This window comes from Mobula hypostoma, chromosome 3, assembly GCF_963921235.1.
Source record: "Mobula hypostoma chromosome 3, sMobHyp1.1, whole genome shotgun sequence".
Taxonomy (NCBI): domain Eukaryota; kingdom Metazoa; phylum Chordata; class Chondrichthyes; order Myliobatiformes; family Myliobatidae; genus Mobula; species Mobula hypostoma.
Genome location: NC_086099.1, coordinates 231,541,231 through 231,563,975, shown reverse-complemented (window position 1 = coordinate 231,563,975; position 22,745 = coordinate 231,541,231). Strand labels below are relative to the sequence as shown.

The window sequence follows — 22,745 nt, the reverse complement described above, 5'->3', positions numbered from 1 at the left end:
TACAGTAGAGGAGGCCGTGGATAGACATGTCAGAATGGGAATGGGATGTGGAATTAAAATGTGTGGCCACTGGGAGATCCTGCTTTCTCTGGCGGACAGAGCGTAGATGTTCAGCAAAGCGGTCTCCCAGTCTGCGTCGGGTCTCACCAATATATAAAAGGCCACATCGGGAGCACCGGACGCAGTATATCACCCCAGTCGACTCACAGGTGAAGTGATGCCTCACCTGGAAGGACTGTTTGGGGCCCTGAATGGTGGTAAGGGAGGAAGTGTAAGGGCATGTGTAGCACTTGTTCCGCTTACACGGATAAGTGCCAGGAGGGAGATCAGTGGGGAGGGATGGGGGGAACGAATGGACAAGGGAGTTGTGTAGGGAGCGATCCCTGCGGAATGCAGAGAGAAGGGGGGAGGGAAAGATGTGCTTAGTGGTGGGATCCCGTTGGAGGTGGCGGAAGTTACGGAGAATAATATGTTGGACCCGGAGGCAGGTGGGGTGGTAGGTGAGGACCAGGGGAACCCTATTCCTAGTGGGGTGGTGGGAGGATGGAGTGAGAGCAGATGTACGTGAAATGGGGGAGATGCGTTTAAGAGCAGAATTGATAGTGGAGGAAGGGAAGCCCCTTTCTTTAAAAAATGAAGACATCTCCCTCGTCCTAGAATGAAAAGCCTCATCCTGAGAGCAGATGCGGCGGAGACGGAGGAATTGCGAGAAGGGGATGGCGTTTTTGCAAGAGACAGGTGAGAAGAGGAATAGTCCAGATAGCTGTGAGAGTCAGTAGGCTTATAGTAGACATCAGTGGATAAGCTGTCTCCAGAGACAGAGACAGAAAGATCTAGAAAGAGGAGGGAGGTGTCGGAAATGGACCAGGTAAACTTGAGGGCAGGGTGAAAGTTGGAGGCAAAGTTAATAAAGTCAACGAGTTCTGACCTAATCAGTTCCCCTCTACCACCACTCTGCTCCGTCTAGCGGAATACTACACTAGAATAGGGTTCGCAAACAACAGGAATTCTGCAGATGCTGGAAATTCAAGCAACACACATCAAAGTTGCTGGTGAACGCAGCAGGCCAGGCAGCATCTATAGGAAGAGGTGCAGTCGACGTTTCAGGCCGAGACCCTTCGTCAGGACTTATTCTGCTCTTAAACGCATCTCCCCCATTTCACGTACATCTGCTCTCACTCCATCCTCCCACCACCCCACTAGGAATAGGGTTCCCCTGGTCCTCACCTACCACCCCACCTGCCTCCGGGTCCAACATATTATTCTCCGTAACTTCCGCCACCTCCAACGGGATCCCACCACTAAGCACATCTTTCCCTCCCCGCCTCTCTCTGCATTCCGCAGGGATCGCTCCCTACACAACTCCCTTGTCCATTCGTACCCTCCCCACTGATCTCCCTCCTGGCACTTATCCGTGTAAGCGGAACAAGTGCTACACATGCCCTTACACTTCCTCCTTTACCACCATTCAGGGCCCCAAACAGTCCTTCCAGGTGAGGCATCACTTCACCTGTGAGTCGACTGGGGTGATATACTGCGTCCGGTGCTCCCGATGTGGCCTTTTATATATTGGTGAGACCCGACGCAGACTGGGAGACCGCTTTGCTGAACATCTACGCTCTGTCCGCCAGAGAAAGCAGGATCTCCCAGTGGCCACACATTTTAATTCCACATCCCATTCCCATTCTGACATGTCTATCCACGGTCTCCTCTACTGTAAAGATGAAGCCACACTCAGGTTGGAGGAACAACACCTTATATTCCGTCTGGGTAGCCTCCAACCTGATGGCATGAACATTGACTTCTCTAACTTCCGCTAGGCCCCACCTCCCCCTCGTACCCCATCTGTTACTCATTTTTATGCACACATTCTTTCTCTCACTCTCCTTTTTCTCCCTCTGTCCCTCTGAATATACCTCTTGCCCATCCTCTGGGTCACCCCCCCCCTGTCTTTCTTCCCGGACCTCCTGTCCCATGATCCTCTCGTATCCCCTTTTGCCTATCACCTGTCCAGCTCTCAGCTCTATCCCTCCCCCTCCTGTCTTCTCCTATCATTTTGCATCTCCCCCTCCCCCTCCAACTTTCAAATCCCTTACTCACTCTTCCTTCAGTTAGTCCTGACGAAGGGTCTCGGCCTGAAACGTCGACTGCGCCTCTTCCTATAGATGCTGCTTGGCCTGCTGCGTTCACCAGCAACTTTGATGTGATTATCTGAATGGTGGCCGATTAGGAAAAGGGGAGGTGCAACGAGACCTGGGTGTCATTATACACCAGTCATTGAAAGTGGGCATGCAGGTACAGCAGGCGGTGAAAAAGGCGAATGGTATGCTGGCATTTATAGCGAGAGGATTCGAGTACAGGAGCAGGGAGGTACTACTGCAGTTGTACAAGGCCTTGGTGAGACCACACCTGGAGTATTGTGTGCAGTTTTGGTCCCCTAATCTGAGGAAAGACATCTTTGCCATAGAGGGAGTACAAAGAAGGTTCACCAGATTGATTCCTGGGATGGCAGGACTTTCATATGAAGAAAGACTGGATGAACTGGGCTTGTACTCGTTGGAATTTAGAAGATTGAGGGGGGATCTGATTGAAAGGTATAAGATCCTAAAGGGATTGGACAGGCTCGATTCAGGAAGATTGTTCCCGATGTTGGGGAAGTCCAGAACGAGGGGTCACGGTTTGAGGATAAAGGGGAAGCCTTTTAGGACCGAGATTAGGAAAAACTTCTTCACACAGAGAGTGGTGAATCTGTGGAATTCTCTGCCACAGGAAACAGTTGAGGCCAGTTCATTGGCTATATTTAAGAGGGAGTTAGATATGGCCCTTGTGGCTACGGGGGTCAGGGGGTATGGAGGGAAGGCTGGGGCGGGGTTCTGAGTTGGATGATCAGCCATGATCATAATAAATGGCGGTGCAGGCTCGAAGGGCCAAATGGCCTACTCCTGCACCTATTTTCTATGTTTCTATGTTTCTATGTTGAGCTGTAATCAATAAACAGCATCCTGACACAGGTATTTGTATTGTCCAGATGATCCTAAGCCATGTGAAGAGCCAGTGAGATCTCATCTCCCTTAGGCTACGTCCACACTACGCTGGATAATTTTGAAAATGCCGGTTTCGAGTAAAAACGACAGGCGTCCACACTAAGTGTTTTTCAAAATATGTCCGTCCACATTAGGCGGATATTTGGGCGAATCTCCTCCTACTGGGCATGCGCTGGACACAGAAAACAAGCGAAGAGGAAACGGTATACTTAGTGCGTGTTTCTCCAGTTACAGAGTAGAAAAACTTTAAAGGAATTGCTCTTGGCTCTCGCGCAGGAGGACTTAAAACTTAAAAAAAACAAATACTGGAGCGTATGGAGGCAACCGACAGGGAGTTCACGGACAGTATGACCCAGCTGACGACGAACATTGAAAAACTGACCAACTCTGTTGCATTAATAAAGCACCTTGTTAAGTGTATAAAACGTCTGCATCAGCATTATCTTGTATTTCCATACAATGTTACATTAGGCTGTTACACATCTATTGTCAGAGAAGTACTTGCATAAATAGGTAAACCACCTTCATACAAGCAAGGACAGAAAACAGGGCGAAGTGAGTATACTTATTTATTCAGTAAGCTACGGGTCAAAGTACTTGGTGAGTACATTTCTAACCCTTCTGGCTTCAGTCTCATCCGTCTGTTCTGAAATTGTTAGGTGGTGGTGTTCAAGAAAACAACGAACATCTGTTCCGGCACGTCATGACAGCGTTTTTAAATAGTCAAAAAAAGCTCACTTTACAATTTAACTCTCACGCCGTTCACACCGACTGCGTGTTATAACAGCTTGCACAGTATCAAGCAGAAGCAGAAAGAAGCATTGTTGTTGTGGTGTTGTCATGACAACGTTTTAAAATCTCTCCGTTTACCCCGTACACACTACGCCGGATATTAAGCGTTTTCAGATTTATTCACTCTGGAGAGTGTTTTCGAAAATCTCCGTTTTCGGGGGCTGAAAACGCCGGCTCAGTGTGGATGGGAGGGCAAAACGAAGAGAAAAAGTTTCATTTTCAAAATTATCCGGCATAGTGTGGACGTACCCTTAGTCCTATTGTGGCATAGGCAAATTGCAGTGGGTCCAGATCCTTGCTGAGACAGAAGTTAATTCTAGCCATAACCAACTTCTCAAAGGACTTCATCACCATAGATGTGAGTGTTGCTGGACGATAATAGTTAAGGCAGCTCAACCTTCTCTTCTTGGGCTCTGATAGAATTGTTGCCCTTTTGAAGCAGTTGGGAACTTCCACCTGCAGCAATAAGAGATTGAAAATGTCTTTGAGCACCCCCACCAGATGGTACAGGTTTTCAAAGCCCTACCAGGGGCCTGTCGCCTTGCAAGGTTGAAAGACACCCTGACGTCAACCTCCGAGACAGGGATCACAGGGTCACTAGATGCTGCAGAGATCCTAATAGCTGAAGTTTTATTCTCCCTTTCAAAATGTGCATGAAGAGCATTGAACTCATCTGGGAGTGAAGCATCACAGCTATTCATGATGTTAGGCTTAGCTTTGTAGGAAGTTATTATATTATGAGGACACTCAGTCCTCGTTTATTGTCATTTAGAAATGCATGCATTAAAAAATGATACAACGTTCCTCCAGAATGATATCACAAGAAAACACAGGACAAACCAAGACTAAAACTAACAAAACCGCATATTATAACATATAGTTACAACAGTGCAAAGCAATACCGTAATTTGATAAAGAGCAGACCATGGGCACGGTAAAAAAAAAGTCTCAAAGTCCCGATAGCCTCATCATCTCATGCAGGCAGCAGAAGGGAGGAACTCTCCCCGCCATGAACCTCCAAGCGTCGCCAACTTGCTGATGCAGCACCATTGGAAGCACCCGACCGCAGCGGGCTCTGAGTCCGTCCAAAAACTTCGAGCCTCCGACCAGCCCCTCCAACACAGCCTCTCCGAGCACCGTCCTCTGCCGAGCGCTTCGACCTCGCCCCGGCCGCTGAGCAACAAGCAAAGCCGAGGACTCAGGGCCTTCTCCTCCGGAGATTCTGGGCCACACAGTAGCAGCAGGAGCGAAGCAGGCATTTCAGAAGTTTCACCGGATGTTCCTCTGTGCTCTCACGTCTGTCTCCATCAAATCAGGATTGTGCACGGCGCCCTACTTGACAAATAACAGACATCACCACCGGAGTGGCCCCTGCGAGCTGCATCACGCCGCTTTCTTCTCCTCCCGCCTGCAAACCCTGCCAGAGTTGATATGCATCTGATTCCACCTCTAACCTTGTTCAGAATTGTTCCTTTATTCTTGAAATACCCTCTGCAAGTTATACAGTACTTGGGTTGCCATACTTGAATGCCACAGATGGAGCCCTCAGCAGACTACGAATCTCCATGGCTTTTAATTTGGGTATATACAATATGTTCTTGTAGGCACATACTCATCCAGATGCAGTAGATTTTAATGGTCAGTAACAGCTGTGGACTACTCATTCACACTCAAAAATGAATCCCTGAATCCATTCCACTGATCCAAAGCAATCCTGTAGGCACACCTGTGCTGCCCTTGGGCCTCACTCCTGGTGAAAATAAATGTGAAACCCCTTTTTTATGAAAAGGCATTCAACAAGGGTAACTTTCCCTAATATTTTAACAATACTTAAAACCCCCAACACCAATTCACCTGGGCTGTGGATATCCACCCCATTCAGAACACAAATATTTGTTGCAGGTAATCTCTTTAAATCGCACCAAGTGGGGTAGTGGAGGTATAATTAGTCCCTCTGTGCTGATCACCCCATCCTTGACTAAGCTGTTCCACCGTGAAAACCATCTGTTATGAGTCAACATGATGCTTTCAGATGAGGTCATGCATAGCACAGATCTTCACCGCACTGCTCAGGTGTGTTTCAGGGGTACAGGGGCTAGCGACCCTTGTAACACACATAAAAATTGCTGGTGAATGCAGCAGGCCAGGCAGCATCTATAGGAAGAGATACAGTCGACATTTTGGTCCGAGACCCTTCGTCAGGACTAACTGAAAGAAGAGCTAGTAAGAGATTTTAAAGTGGGAGGGGGAGTGGGAGAGGGAGATCTGAAATGATAGGAGAAGACAGGAGGGGGAGGGATGGAGCTAAGAGCTGGAAAGTTGATTGGCAAAAGGGGTATGAGAGGATCATGGGACAGGAGGTCTGGGGAGAAAGACAAGGGGGAGGGGGGAAGCCCAGAGGATGGGCAAGGAGTATAGTGAGAGGGACAGAGGGAGAAAAAGGAGAGAGAGAGAAAATTAATAATAATAAATAAATAACGGATGGGGTATGAGGGGGAGGTGGGGCATTAACGGAAGTTAGAGAAGTCAATGTTCATGCCATCAGGTTAGAGGCTACCCAGACAGAATATAAGATGTTGTTCCTCCAACCTGACTGTGGCTTCATCTTGACAGTAGAGGAGGCTGTGGATAGACATATCAAAATGGGAATGGGATGTGGAATTAAACTGTGTGGCCACTGGGAGATCCTGCTCTCTCTGGCGGACAGAGTGTAGGTGTTCAGAGAAACGGTCTGCCAGCCTGCATTGGGCCTCGCCAATATATAGAAGGCCACATCCCTCGGTCCCTCTCACTATACTCTTTGTCCATCCTCTGGGCTTCCCTCCTTCCGTAGGCCTCCCATCCCATGATCCTCTTATATCCGTTAAAGCAAAGGAGAGGGCATACAAGGAAGCAAAAATTAGTGGGAAGACAGAGTATTGGGAAGTTTTTAAAAGCTTACAGAAGGAAACTAAGAAGGTCATTAAGAGGGAAAAGGTGAACTATGAAACGAAGCTAGCAAATAATATCAAAGAGGATACTAAAAGCTTTTTCAAGTATATAAAGAGTAAAAGACAGATGAGAGTAGATATAGGACCAATAGAAAATGATGCTGGAGAAATTGTAATGGGAGATAAGGAGGTGGCAGAGGAACTGAACGAGTATTTTGCATCAGTCTTCACTGAGGAAGACATCAGCAGTATACCGAACACTCAAGGGTGTCAGGGAAGAGAAGTGTGCGCAGTCACAATTACGACAGAGAAAGTACTCAGGAAGCTGAATAGTCTAAGGGTAGATAAATCTCCCGCTCCAGATGGAATGCACCTGCATGTTCTGAAGGAAGTAGCTGTGGGGATTGCGGAGGCATTAGCAGTGATCTTTCAAAAGTCAATAGGTTCTGGCGTGGTTCCAGAGGACTGGAAGATTGCAAATGTCACTCCGCTATTTAAGAAGGGGGCAAGGAAGCAAAAAGGAAATTATAGACCTGTTAGCTTGACATCGGTGGTTGGGAAGTTGTTGGAGTCAATTGTCAAGGATGAGGTTACAGAGTACCTGGAGGCATATGACAAGATAGACAAAACTCAGCATGGTTACCGTAAAGGAAAATCCTGTCTGACAAACCTATTGCAATTTTTTGAGGAAATTACAAGTAGGCTAGACAAGGGAGATGCCGTAGATGATGTATGTTTGGATTTTCAGAAGGCCTTTGACAAGGTGCCACACATTAGACTGCTTAACAAGGTTAGAGCCCATAGAATTACAGGAAAGTTACACATGTGGATAGAACGTTGGCTGATTGGCAGGAAACAGAGAGTGGGAATAAAGGGATCCTATTCTGGTTGGCTGCTGGTTACCAGTGGTGTTCCACAGGGGTCTGTGTTGGGGCCACTTCTTCTTACGTTGTATATCAACGATTTGGATTGTGAAATAGATGGCTTTGTGGCTAAGTTTGCTGATGATACAAAGATAGGTGGAGGGGCCGGTAGTGCTGAGGAAACAGAGAGTCTGCAGAGAGACTTGGATAGATTGGAAGAATGGGCAAAGAAGTGGCAAATGAAATACAATGTTGGAAAGTGTATGGTTATGCACTTTGGCAGAAGAAATAAACGGGCAGACTATTACTTAAATGGGGAGAGAATTCAAAGTTCTGAAATGCAACGGGACTTGGGAGCCCTCGTGCAGGATACCCTTAAGGTTAACCTCCAGGTTGAGTCAGTGGTGAAGAAGGCGAATGCAATGTTGGCATTCATTTCTAGAGGAGTAGAGTATAGGAGCAGGGATGTGATGTTGAGGCTCTATAAGGCACTGGTAAGACCTCACGTGGAGTACTGTGGGCAGGTTTGGGTTCCTTATTTAAGAAAGGATGTGCTGACGTTGGAGAGGGTACAGAGAAGATTCACTAGAATGATTCTGGGAATGAGAGGGTTAACATATGAGGAACGTCTGTCTGCTCTTGGACTGTATTCCTTGGAGTTTAGAAGAATGAGGGGGGGGACCTCACAGAAACATTTCGAATGTTGAAAGGCGTGGACAGAGTGGATGTGGCAAAATTGTTTCCCATGGTGGGGCAGTCTAGTACAAGAGGGCATGACTTAAGGATTGAAGTGTGCCCATTCCGAACAGAGATGCGAAGGAATTTTTTTAGCCAGAGGGTGGTGAATCTATGGAATTTGTTGCCACAGGCAGCAGTGGAGGCCAAGTCATTGGGTGTATTTAAGGCAGAGATTGATAGGTATCTGAGTAGCCAGGGCATCAAAGGTTATGGTGAGAAGGCGGGGGAGTGGGACTAAATGGGAGAATGGGTCAGCTCATGATAAACTGGCGGAGCAGACTCGATGAGCCAAGTGGCCGACTTCTACTCCTTTGTCTTATGGTCTTATGGTCTATCCCTTTTGCCAATCAACTTTCCAGCTCTTAGCTCCATCCCTCCCCCTCCTGTCTTCTCCTATCATTTTGCTTCTCCCCTCCCCCTCCCACTTTCAAATCTCTTACTATCTCTTCTTTCAGTTAGTCCTGTTAAAAAATCTCGGCCCGAAATGTCAACTGTACCTCTTCCTATAGATGCTGCCTGTCCTGCTGCATTCACCAGCAATTTTTGTGTGTTGCTTGAAATTCCAGCATCTGCAGATTTCCTCATGCTAGTGGTCCTTGTGCCTGTTTTCTGTGTTCTATCGCTGAGCAGCAGTGAACCATCTGATTGACCTATCAGAGTTCTCTTTGGGAACTAGTTGACTTGATCAGCATTTCTGATTTGGCCGTTGTTCACGATTGCACTAAATAAAGAAAAAGGCTTATTCCCTGTGGGGTCCATAATCAAGTATCTTAATTTTTTCTGGGCACTAGTTTAAACACAGTCTTAAACACACAACCCACTTAATCAATTCTTACAACAAATACACAGTATTAGCGAATCAGATCACGGACGATAGCCCCCACAATGAAACCCCTTTTAACCGGGCATCTCCCGAAAATGGCTGGTTAACCCCTCACTAACAGGCCAATAGACTTTTTGGAACAATGTACATCTAGGGTCGATATGACTTGGGTCCTACCAGACTGGGAGAGCCAGGATATTTCAGCCACCTGCACCCCAATCTGAGTGAATACTGTGTAAATGCAGCCCACATACAATTACCTGTCAGGAAGAAATAACAGGTCATACACTACGTACAATTATAAGGAAGTATATTTATAAATTAGAAACATAAAAACATAGAAAACCTACAGCACAATACAGGCCCTTTGGCCCACAATACTGTGTCGAACAAGTACTTACTTTAGAAATTACCTAGGGTTACCCATAGCCCTCTATTTTTCTAAGCTCCATGTACCTATCCAGGAGTCTCATAAAAGACCCTATCATATCCGCCTCCACCACCGTCACTGGCAGCCCATTCCACGCACTCACCACTCTCTGTGTAAAAAAAATTTAACCCTGCCATCTCCTCTGTACATACTTCCAAGCACCTTAAAACTGTGCCCTCTCATGTTAGCCATTTCAGCCCTGGGAAAAAGCCTCTGACTATCCACACGATCAATGCCTCTCATCATCTTGTACACCTCTATCAGGTCACCTCTCATCCTCTGCCACTTCAAGGAGAAAAGGCCGAGTTCACTCAACCTATTCTCATAAGGCATGCTCCCCAATCCAGGCAACATCCTTGTAAATATCCTCTGCACCCTTTCTATAGTTTCCACATCCTTCCGTAGTAAGATGACCAGAAATGAGCACAGTACTCATGGGGTGTGACCAGAGTCCTATATAGCTGTAACATTACCTCTCAGCTCTTGAACTCAAATCCCACAGTTGATGAAGGCCAATGCACCAGAGTCAACAGAGTCAACCTGCGCAGAAGCTTTCAGTGTCCTATGGACTTGGACCCCAAGATCCTTCTGATCCTCCACACTGCCAAGAGTCTTGCCATTAATACTATATTCTGCCATCATATTTGACCTACCAAAATGAACCACCTCACGCTTATCTGGGTTGAACTCCACCTGCCACTTCTTAGCCCAGTTTTGCATTCTATCAATGTCCCGCTGTAACCTCTTGACAGCCCTCCACACTATCCACAACACCCCCAAACTTTGTGTCATCAGCAAACTTACTAACCCATCCCTCCACTTCCTCATCCAGGTCATTTATAAAAATCACAAAGAGTAAGGGTCCCAGAACAGATCCCTGAGGCACACCACAGGTCACTGACCTCCACGCAGAATATGACCCATCTACAACCACTCTTTGCCTTCTGTGGGCAAGCCAATTCTGGATTCGCAAAGCAAGGTCCCCTTGAATTCCATGCCTCCTTACTTTCTCAATAAGCCTTGCATGGGGTACCTTATCAAATGCCTTGCTGAAATCCATATACACAACACCTACTGCTGTATCTTCAACGTGTTTTGAAAAAATTCAATCAGGCTCATAAGGTACGACCTGCATTTGACAAAGCTATTTTCTAACCATATTATGCCTCCCCAGATGTTCATAAATCCTGCCTCTCAGGATCTTTTCCATCAACTTACCAACCACTGAAGTAAGACTCACTAGTCTATAATTTCCTATCTCTACTCCCTTTCTTGAATAAGAGATCAATATCTACAACCCTCCGATCTTTTGGAACCTCTCCCGTCCCCATTGATGATGCACAGGTCATTGCCAGAGGCTCTTCCCTTGCCTCCCACAGTAGCCTGGGGTACATTTAGATTAGATTATGAGGACACTCAGTCCTCGTTTAATGTCATTTAGATATGCATGCATTAAAAAATGATGCAATGTTCCTCCAGTATGATATCACAGAAACACAAGACAGACCAAGACTAAAACTGACAAAAACCACATAATTATAACACATCGTTACAATAGTGCAAAGCAATACTGTAATTTGATAAGAGCAGACCATAGGCACGGTAAAAAGAAGCCTCAAAGTCCCGATAGCCCCATCATCTCACACAGATGGTAGAAGGAGAGAAAAGCTCTCCCTGCCATGAACCTCCAGCACCGCAAACTTGCCGATGCAGCATCCTGGAAGCACCCGACCCCAGACCGACTGTGAGTCCGTCTGAAAACTTCGAGCCTCTAACCAGCCCTCCAACACCAAGCACTGAGCACCATCTCTGCCGACCACTTCGATCCTGGCCTCGGCTGCCGAGCAACAAGCAAAGCCAAGGATTCGGGGCCTTCCCCTCTGGAGATTTCGTATCACACAGTAGCGGCGGCAGCGAAACAGGCATTTCAGAAGTTTCACCAGATGTTCCTCTGTGCTCTCACGTCTGCCTCCATCAAATCAGAATTGTGCACGGCATCCTACTTGACAGATAACAGATATCATCACTGGAGAGGCCACATTGCGCCACCATCTTCTCCTCCTCCTCCCAACCATTTCATCTGGTCCCGGAGACTTATCTGACTTGATGCTTTCCAAAAGCTCCAGTACATCCTCTTTCTTAATGTGTATATGCTCAAGGTTTTCAATCCACTGTAAGTCATCCCTGCAATCACCAAAATCCTTTTCCGTAGTGAATACTGAAGCAAAGTATTCATTAAGTACCTCTGCTATCTCCTCTGGTTCCATGCACACTTTTCCACTGTCACTCTTGATTGATCCTACTCTCTCACATCTTATTCTCATGTTCTTCACATACTCGTAGAATGCCTTGGGGTTTTCTTTAATCCTGCTCGCCAAGCCCTTCTCATGGCCTCTTCTGGCTCGCAGAATTTCATTCTTAAACTCCTTCCTGCTAGCCTTATAATCCTCCAAATCTCTATCATTACCTATTTTTTGAACCTTTCGTAAGCTTTTCTTCTTGACAAGATTTTCAACAGCCTTTGTACACCACGGTTCCTGTACCCTACCATCCTTTCCTGTCTCATTGGAACATACCTACAGTATGCAGAACCCCACGCAAATATCCCCTGAACATTTGCCACATTTCTTCTGTGCATTTCTCTGAGAACATACACTGGAATAGATGGATTATGGAATAGATGGCTTTGTGGCTAAGTTTGCTGACAATACGAAGATAGGTGGAGGAGCCAGTAGTGCTGAGGAAACAGAGTGTCTGCAGAGAGACTTGGATAGATTGGAAGAATGGGCAAAGAAGTGGCAAATGAAATACAATGTTGGAAAGTTATGCACTTTGGCAGAAGAAATAAACGGGCAGACTAATATTTAAATCGGGAGAGAATTCAAAGTTCTGAGATGCAACGGGACTTGGGAGTCCTTGTATAGGATACCCTTAAGGTTAACCTCCAGGTTGAGTTGGTGATGAAGAAGGCAAATGCAATGTTGGCATTCATTTCTAGAGGAATAGAGTATAGGAGCAGGGATGTGATGTTGAGGCTCTATAAGGTGCTGGTGAGACCTCACTTGGAGTACTGTAGACAGTTTTGGTCTCCTTATTTAAGAAAGGATGTGCTGACGTTGGAGAGGGTACAGAGAAGATTCACTAGAATAATTCCAGGAATGAGAGGGTTAATATATGAAGAACATTTGTCCGCTCTTGGACTGTATTCCTTGGAGTTTAGAAGAACGAGGGGAGACCTCATAACAACATTTCGAATGTTGAAAGGCATGGACAGAGTGGATGTGGCAAAGTTGTTTCCCATGGTGGGGGAGTCTAGTACGAGAGGGCATGACTTAAGGATTGAAGTGCACCCATTCAGGACAGAAATGCGAAGAAATTTTTTTAGCCAGAGGGTGGTGAATCTATGGAATTTGTTGCCACGGGCAGCAGTGGAGGCCAAGTCATTGGGTGTATTTAAGGCAGAGATTGATAGGTATCTGAGTAGCCACGGCATGAAAGGTTATTGTGAGAAGGCGGGGGAGTGGGACTAAATGGGAGAATGGATCAGCTCATGATAAAATGGCGGAGCAGACTCGATGGGCCAAATGGCCGACTTTTGCTCCTTTGTCTTATGGTCTAACATCTGTTCCCAATTTATGCTTCCAAGTTCCTACCTTAATAGCTTCATGTTTGCCCTTACTTCAATTAAACACTTCCCTAACTTGTCTGTTCCTATCGTTCTCCAGTGGTATAGTAAAGCAGATAGAATTGTGATCACTATCTCCAAAATGCTCTCCCACTGAGAGATCTGACACCCAACCAGGTTCATTTCCCAATACCAGATCAAGTACAGCCTCTTCTCTTGTAGGCTTATCTACATATTGAGTCAGGATACCTTCCTGAACACACCTAACAAACTTCACCCCTCTGCACCCCTTGCTCTAGGGAAATGCCAGTCAATATTGGGGAAGTTACAATCTCCCACCATGACAACCCTGTTGTTATTACACCTTTCCAGAATCTGCCTCCTTATCTGCTCCTTGATGTCCCTGTTATTAATGGGTGGTCTATAAAAAATACACCCAGTAGAGTTATTGACCCCTTCCTGTTTCTAACTTCCACCCACAGAGACTCAGTAGACAATCCCTCCATGACCTCCTCCTTTTCTGCAGCTGTGACACTATCTCTGATTAACAGTGCCACGCCCCCACCTCCTTTGCCTCCCTCATGTCCTTTCCAAAACTTATAAAGCCTGGCACTCCATTAACCATTGCTGCCCCAAGCCATTGAAGTCTCTTTAATGGTCTCAGCTTCAGAGCTGCAAGTGCTGATCCACACTCTAAGCTCATCCGCTTTGTTCATAATACTCCTTGCATTAAAATGGACACATCTCAAACCATTGATCTCAGCGTATCCCTTCTCTATCACCCGCCAATCCTCCCTCTCACACTGTCTCCATGCTTTCTCTATTTGTGAGCCAACCGCCCCTTCCTCCGTCTGTTCAGTTCGGTTCCCATTCCCTAGCAATTCTAGTTTAAACTCTCTCCGTTAGCTTTAGCACACCTCCCTGCCAGGATGTTGATCCCCCTCGGATTCAAGTGCAACCTGTCCTTTTTGTACAGGTCACACCTGTTCAAAAAGAGGTCCCAGTGATTCAGAAATCTGAATCCCTGCCCCCTGCTCCAATCCCTCAGCCACACATTTATCCTCCAGCTCACTCTATTCTTATACTCACTGTTGCATGGCACAGGCAGTAATCCTGAGATCACTACCTTTGACGTCCTGCTTCTCAACTTCCTTCCTAACTCCCTGTAGGCTGTTTTCAGGAGTACCTCCCTTTTTCTACCTATGTCATTGGTACCAATATGTACCATGTCCTCTGGCTGTTCACCTTCCCACTTCAGCATATCATGGACACGATCAGAAACATCCTGGACCCTGGCACCTGGGAGGCAAACTACCATTCATGTTTCTTTCCTGCATCCACAGAATCACCTGTCTGACCCCCTGACTATAGAGTCCCCTATTACTGCTGCCTTCCTCTTCCTTTCCCTACCCTTCTGAGCTACAGGGCCAGACCCTGTGCCAGAGGCACGGCCACTGTTGCTTCCCCCAGGTCAGCCGCCCCCCACCCCCCCAACTGAACTCAGACAGGAGTACTTATTGTTAAGGGGGACATCCACAAGGGTACTCTCTGATATCTGACTCCTGCCGTTCCCTCTCCTTACTGTTACCCACTTATCTGACTCCTGAGGCCCCGGTGTGACTACCTGCCTATAGTTCCTCTCTATCACCTCCTCACTTTCCCTGACCCTAAGGAGCTGCAGCTCGCCGCACCTGGTGCAGATGTGGCCATCCGGGAGCCTGGGAGTCTCCCGGACTTTCCACATCTAACACCCAGTACAGGACACCAGTCTCACAGACATGCTTCCTGTTTCTATTCCTCACAGGTAACCTACCTCGCCTCGACCCGTTATCGCCGAAGCCCGATTGAATTGATTTTATTGCTTACATCCTTCATATACATGAGGAGTAAAATTCTTTACATTATGTCTCCGTCTAAATGTACAATTTAAAGTACTGTATAATAAATAGTAGGATAGTCAGTATAACATAGAAATACAAATGTATCAGCATGAATTAATCAGTCTGATGGCCTGGTGGAAGAAGCTGTCCCAGACCTTCTAGTCCTGGCTTTTATGCAGCGGTATCGTTTCCCGGATGGTAGCAGCTGGAACAGTTTGTGGTTGGGGTGACTCGGGTCCCCAATGATCCTTCGGGCCCTTTTTACATACCTGTCTTTGTAAATGTCCTGAATAGTGGAATGTTCACATCTACAGATGCGCCTGGCTGTCTGCACCACTCTCTGCAGAGTCCTGTGATTGAGGGAAGTACAGTTACCATATCACGCAGTGATTCAGCCAGTCAGGATGCTCTCAGTTGTGCCCCTGTAGAAAGTTCTTGGGACTTGTGGGCTCATACCAATCTTCTTCAACTGTCTGAGGTGAAAGAGGTGCTGTTGTGCTTTTTTCACTATACAGCTGGTACGTACAGACCACGTGAGATCCTTGGTGATGTGTAAATGTCACTTAATGAAATGGTTATTAAAGAAGAAAGGGGAAAAATGATAAACAGGCCCTTTATAACTAAAACAGTCAAGCGTGCACAGGTTGGTGTCCATATACGCATGACACCAACTCCTATTCATCAATCACTGAGAGAACTGTCCATCTTGGACTCCATCAAATCACACATTCTGGTTGGATCGAATCCTACCGTCAGTTCTCTCGATCTTCTATCTCCATCTCCTGCAGAAAAGGACCTTGACATCTTTCATGTACATCACAAAACCTCTCTGCCTAGCTTTCTCTAGAACCTTCTCCTAATTCCATCATTCCTGACTGACCCGACATTCCTAAGCTGAACATCACAACCCATTAACCCAAACACTGCCAGCAGAACACACTGCTTAGATATTAGATGAAATATCCCACAGCATTAGCAGTAAAATCTTAACTAGGGCGTTACAAATGTACTGAATAATTGTGCAGAAGATAGTACCCAGAGAGTCAGCAGAGGCATGAGGAGAGACAGTATCTGACTGAATGGTATGATGGCACTGCCTCCAACATTTCTGCTCTATTTTATAGAACCCAAGGCCACAGTCGCAAAGCCGAGAGAACCGTCCTGTGAAGAAGATGTTCCAGATGACATCAAACATGGAGGCGGCAGGGAACCCAAAAGCTGCCTGGGGCAGTTACTCACAGACATACGGAGTCATCAGTCAGACAGGGCTGGAAAACCTTCGTAACTTTCAGAGGCAAAACAAGCCGTAGGAGGCATCGACCGCAGGGTCTTGGGACTGGGTGTCAGTGCAGGATAAGAAAACCACAGCTCAGATGGGCAGGAGGAGGATCACAGGATGGACAGCAAATGGACCAGGAGGGCTGGGATGGGTTGGACAATGTAGGACAGATATATTACACACGGGACAGGAGGGCTGGGATAGGGTGGACAGTTTAGGACAGATATATTACACACGGGACAGGAGGGCTGGGATGGGTTGGACAATGTAGGACAGATATATTACACACGGGACAGGAGGGCTGGGATGGGTTGGACAATGTAGGACAGATATATTACACACGGGACAGGAGGGCTGGGATAGGGTGGACAGTTTAGGACAGATATATTACACACGGGACAGGAGGGCTGGGATGGGTTGGACAATGTAGGACAGATATATTACACACGGGACAGGAGGGCTGGGATGGGTTGGACAATGTAGGACAGATATATTACACGGGACAGGAGGGCTGGGATGGGTTGGACAATGTAGGACAGATATATTACACACGGGACAGGAGGGCTGGGATAGGGTGGACAGTTTAGGACAGATATATTACACACGGGACAGGAGGGCTGGGATGGGTTGGACAATGTAGGACAGATATATTACACACGGGACAGGAGAGCTGGGATGGGTTGGACAATGTCGGACAGATATATTACACACGGGACAGGAGGGCTGGGATAGGTTGGACAATGTAGGACAGATACATTACACACGGGACAGGAGGGCTGGGATGGGTTGGACAGTGTAGGACAGATACATAACACACAGGACAGGAGGGCTGGGATAGTTTGGGCAGTGTTAGACAGATACATAACCCAGTACAGGAGGGCTGGATGGATTGGGCCCTGTCAGGCAGAGACATAACACACGGTACAGGAAGGTTGGGAAGGGTTGGGCAGTGTAGGACAGTTACACAACGTATGTCATAAGGAGGGCTGAGACAGGTTGGGCTGTATTGGACAGATGTCAGATACAGAATGTACATGCTACAGGAGAGATGGGAATTGTTGGGCAGTGATGGACACCTACACAGGACAGGAAGGATGGGATGGGTTCAACTGTGTTTGCCAAATGCACAACATACACAAGGACCAGACAGGAGGGCATAGGGGGATGAAGGATGGTGTCTGCAGACACTGGAAGGAGTGTACACCAGGTCACATAGGGCTGCGTCCAAATAGCTTCAACTCTCTCATGTAACTTCAGTTACACAAGAGACTCTGCAGATGCTAGAAATCCAGAGCAACACACACAAAATGCTGGAGGTGCTAACTAGGTCAGGCAGATTGATGAAAATGAATAAACTGTCCTGATGAGGGTTCTCAGCCCAAAATGTCGACTGTTCATTCATCTCCATAGATGCTGCCTGACCCGCTGAATTCCTCCAGCATTATGTGTATTGCCATGTGAGTGTAGCCTCTCTGATCTCAGGGGGCAGGTTTTGTATATTGTACTGAGTTTTGTTCCCTTGTGTTTACTGACAGTTCTGGTTTAGTGCCACAAGGAGATTGTCCTTCCCTGCTGGGCTTGTGAAGTTTGGTGACACACGCAGAATGCTGGGGGAACTCAGCAAGCCAGGGAGCATCTCTGGAAAAGAGTAGTCAATCAACGTTTTGGGCCAAGATCCTTCATGAAGTTGATTTCCAGCATCTGCAGATTTTCTTTTGTTAGTGAAGTTTCGTGCTATTCTCCAGTGACAGTTCTGGGACTTTGGGACAGCCCAGCAAATGATCCATGAAGTTCTAAGGCAAAGGGATCCCCAACCCAAGGGGGTTGCAGTGCCAGCACTGATGCAGTTCCCAGAAAGGGTTAGTGTGTGCAGATGTTCACCATCTTCTTCTCCAATTGCTTACCTCCTGCTGTGGCCAATGAGATGATTCTGGGGTCTACTAAGGGATTGGTTCTTGTAAATATATAGTAATTGGACTGGCACATTGTCTGGATATGCCTGGACCGTGTTGTTGATAGTTGATGTTTAATAAAACTCAACAATTTACTCACTTCATGGAAGCAAACTAGTTAAGTGATTCCACCTCCATATCTAAACCCACCCTAACCACCAAATCCACCTCTATGACCACTGATAATCTTCTCATAACTTCTACATAACCATCATCCTCTGCAGAATCTTCTACCCATGCATTTTATGCAATCTGACCCTCTTTGCTGACTGTGGACCTACCCTTTCCTCCTGTTCTGTGATGGGGTTCCCCCCCCCAACTCCGTTCCTGAGCCCTTTTCCCACATTGCCTGCCTCTATGCTGAGATCCCACAGCACAGGTCTTATCACCAGCCAACTAACGCAGATCAGAATCTGGGTGTATTTTCACTGACTTAGATGTGAAATGTATTGTGTTATGGCAGAAGTACAGTGTAGTTATAAAATTATTATAAATTGCAAATATAAGATGGGTGCAAGGAAGAAATAAATAGGTAGAACTGCAGGCACAGTGGAAACATTCCTGTGCAAGTCTGGCAAAAAGCTTTAAAAACCCAGACTCCATAAAGGAGTGGTACTGTCTAGTGGAGCGGTCATCATGGGAGTGGTCATTGTCTGAGTGGTCTGAGTCAGAGTGATACGGCATTGGCTGAACCGGGCTTTGGCGCAGAAAGACGGAGGCAAGGTAGGTAGGTAAGTTCATTACTTATTTCTTATTTCTTTTTACTTATTTAATTCTTGAGAGAATAGGGGGTATGTCTACAGGGCCAGTATTCCGTTCTGGGTGTCAGATGTGGGATTTCCGAGAGACTACCAGCCTCCCCAGTGGCCACATCTGCGCCAGGTGCATCAAGATGCATCGTCTTGGAGTCTGTGTTAAGGAACTGGAGCTGCAGCTCGATGACCTTTGTTTTGTTAGGGAAACTGAAGCAGTGATAGACAGGAGCTACAGGGAGTAGTGACCGCAAGGGGTGACTGTCAGGAGAGGGAAGGGAGAACATCAGATAGTGGAGAGCACCCTCGTGGCCACCCTCTCAACAATAAGTACTCCATTTTGAATACTGTTGAGGGGAGGGGGTCTATCTGGGGGAAGCAACAGTAGCCATGCCTCAGACACTGAGTCTGGCCCTGTGGCTCAGAAAAGTAGGGAAGTGAAGAGGATGGCAGCAGTAATAGGGGACTCAGCTAGGGGGACAGATGGGCAATTTTGTGGACGCGAAAAAGAAACATGAATAGTAGTTTGCCTTCCATGTGCCAGGATCCACGACATTTCTGAACGTGCCAACAATATCCTGAAAAGGAAGGATGAGCAGCCAGAAGCCGTGGTACATATTGACACCAACGATATAGGTAGAAAAAGGGAGGAGGTCCTGAAAACAGAATACAAGGAGTTAGGAAGGAAGCTGAGAAGCAGGACCTCAAGCATAGTAATCTCGGATTGATGCCCTGTGCCAGGCAACAGTGAGGATAGGAATAGAATGAGGTGGCAGATAAATGTGTGTGCTGAAGAATTGGAACAGGGGGCAGGGATTCAGATTTATGGATCATTGCCTCTTTTGGGGCAGGTGTGAGCTGTACCAAAGGGACACGTTGCACTTGAATCTGAGGGGGACCAATATTCTTACTCGACCTGTTAAGAGTGGTTTAAAGTAATATGGCAGGGGGATGAGAACCAGGATGATAGAACTGAAGATGAACCAGAAGGTTTACATGGATCCAACATGAAAGTAAGGAAGGACAAGCCAGTGATTGTGTACAAATGCAGACAGAGCAAAGAGTTAAATTGTACCACAGAGGCAAAATTCAAAAGGGTGAAGAATGCAGGACTGAACGTGTTGTATTTACCTATACGTAGCATTCAGAATAAGGTGCATGAACTTGTGGCGCAGTTAGAGGTTGGTTGGTATAATGTGCAGCACATCACTGAGTCGTGGCTGAAAGAAGAGCATAGTTCGGAGTTTAACATCAAAGGATATACTTTGTATCGAAAGGGTGTAGGCAGGAAGATATAGGTGGTGGTGTGGGTCTGTTAGTAAGCGATGGCTTTGTCGGTGGAGTTAAGAAACTGCAAGGGTGAAAAACCATTATGGGAATTCTATATAGGCCTCCACATAGTAGCCAAGATATGGGGTTGAGATTGCAAAGGGAGCTGGAAAGGGCGTGTAATAAGGGTAATGTCACAACTGTAATGGGGCAATATGCAAGTAGATTGGGAAAATCAGGTTGATGTCAGATCACGGGAGGGGAAATTTGTTGAATGTCTAAGAGAAGGCTTTTTAGAGCAGCTTGTGCTTGAGCCTACATGGGGAAAGGTAATCTTAGATTGCGTGTTAAGTAATAACCCAGATCTTATTTGGGAGCTTAACATAAAGGAACCTTTAGGAGGCAGTGATCATAATATGATTGAATTCATACTGCAATTTGAGAGGGAGAAGCACAAGTTAAATGTATCAGTATCAGAATGGAATAAAGGGAATAACAGAGGCATGAGAGAGGAGCTTACCAAGTGGATTGGAGGATGGTGACAGCAGTACAGAGGTGGCTAAAGTTTCTGGGAATAGTTCACAAAGTGCAGGATTGATACAGTTCCTGTAAAAAATATTGACCCCCCCCCCCCCCACCTTGGAAGTTTTCATGTTTTATTGTTTTACAACATTGAATCACACTAAATTTAATTTGGCTTATTTTGACACTGATCAACAGAAAAGGACTCTTTCGCGTCGAAGTGAAAACAGATCTCTACAAAGTCATCTAAATGAATTACAAATATAAAACACAAAATAATCTATTACATGAGTATTCATCCCCCTTTATTATAACAAACCAAATCATCACTTGTGCAGTCAATTAGTTTTAGAAGTCACCTAATTAGTTAAATGGAGATCTGTTTTTGGGGACCTTTATGCAGTTAATGTGTTTCAATTCATTGTAGTAAAAATGCATCTGTATCTGAAAGGTCCAACTGCTGGTGTGTCAATATCCTGGCAAAACTACACCATGAAGACAAAAGAACTCTCCAAGCAACACTGCAAAAAGGTTATTGAAAAGTACTCGTCAGGAGATGGATACAAGAAATTTTCCAATGAATATTGGAATTTTCAATGAATATCCCTTGGAGTACAATTATCAAGAAATGGAAAGAATATGGCACAGCTGTAAATTTGCTAGAGCAGACTGTTCTCAGAAATTGAGTGACCATGCAAGAAGTGGACTAGTGAGGGAGACCACAAAGAGACCTATGATAACTCCAGAGGAGTTACAAGCTTCAGTGGCTGAGATGGGGGAGTGCGCCATACAACTGTTCAGCTGCAGCTTTATGGGAGCATGGCAAAGAGAAAGCCACCGTTGAAAAATACTTGCAAGAATTCTCAGCCAGAATTTGCCTGAAGGCATATGGGAGACTCTGAAGACAGCTGGAAAAAGGTTCTATGATCTGATGAAACCAAAATTGAGCTTTTTTGCCATCAGAGTAAATGCTATGTTTGGTATAAGCCAAACACCACACATCATCAAAAGCACACCATTCCTACTGTGAAGCATGGTGGTGGCTGCATCATACAGTGGGATACTTCACCGCAGCAGGCCCTGGAAGGCTTGTGAAGGTACAGGATAAAATGAATGCAACAAAATACAGGGAAATCCTGGAGGAAAACCTGATGCAGTCTGCAAGAGAAATGCAACTTGGGAGAAGATTTATTCTCCAGCAAGACAATGGCCCCAAGCACAAAACCAAAGCCACACAGAAATGGCTTAAGAACAACAAAACTAATGTCCTGAAGTGGCCAAGTCATGCAGACTTCAGCCCAAATGAGTATTTGTGGCTGGAATTGACAAGGGTGGTTTATTCACAATCGCGATGCAATCTACAGAGCTTGAGCAGTTTTGCAAAGAAGAATTTGGAAAAAAAATTGCAGTGTCCAGATGTGCAAAGCTGATAGAGACCTATCCACATAGACTCAAGGCTGTAATTGCTGCCAAAGGTGCATCTACAAAATACTGACTAGAAAGGGGTGAATACTTATACAATCAATTAATTTAAGTTTTATATTTGTAATTAATTTAGATCACTTTGCCAAGATCTGTTTTCATTTTGACACAAAAGTGTTTTTTTTCTGTAGATCAGTGTAAAATAAAGTCAAATTAAATCTACTGTGGTTCACTGTTGTAAACCAATAAAACACGAACACTTCCATGGGGTGTGGGGGGGTGAAAATTCTTTCTATAAGCACTGTATATCCCACAGAAGTAGTTCTCAAATGAAAGAGTTTGGCAACCATGGCTGATAAAGGGAAGTTAAGGGCTACATAAAAGCTAAGGAAAGGGCACATAAGGTAGCAAAAGTGAGTGGGAA

The 22,745-nt window shown here is 46.0% G+C and overlaps 1 protein-coding gene across 5 annotated transcripts in view; it reads left to right on the top strand.

The window, feature by feature from the left end:
• The window catches only part of mapk15 (mitogen-activated protein kinase 15), a 214,853-nt gene extending 192,336 nt beyond the window's left edge, over positions 1-22,517 (top strand). For 2 of the 5 annotated variants that reach the window (XM_063044744.1, XM_063044743.1), the window contains one exon: positions 3,029-3,449. In XM_063044744.1, the coding sequence (XP_062900814.1) occupies positions 3,029-3,058 (30 nt within the window). In that variant the 3' untranslated portion in view covers positions 3,059-3,449. Of the gene's footprint in view, positions 1-657; positions 739-3,028; positions 3,450-16,249 lie in introns of those variants that run through there. The other 3 variants (XR_010017473.1, XM_063044741.1, XM_063044742.1) reach the window with 3 other exon arrangements.
• Positions 22,518-22,745: the final 228 nt, after the last annotated feature.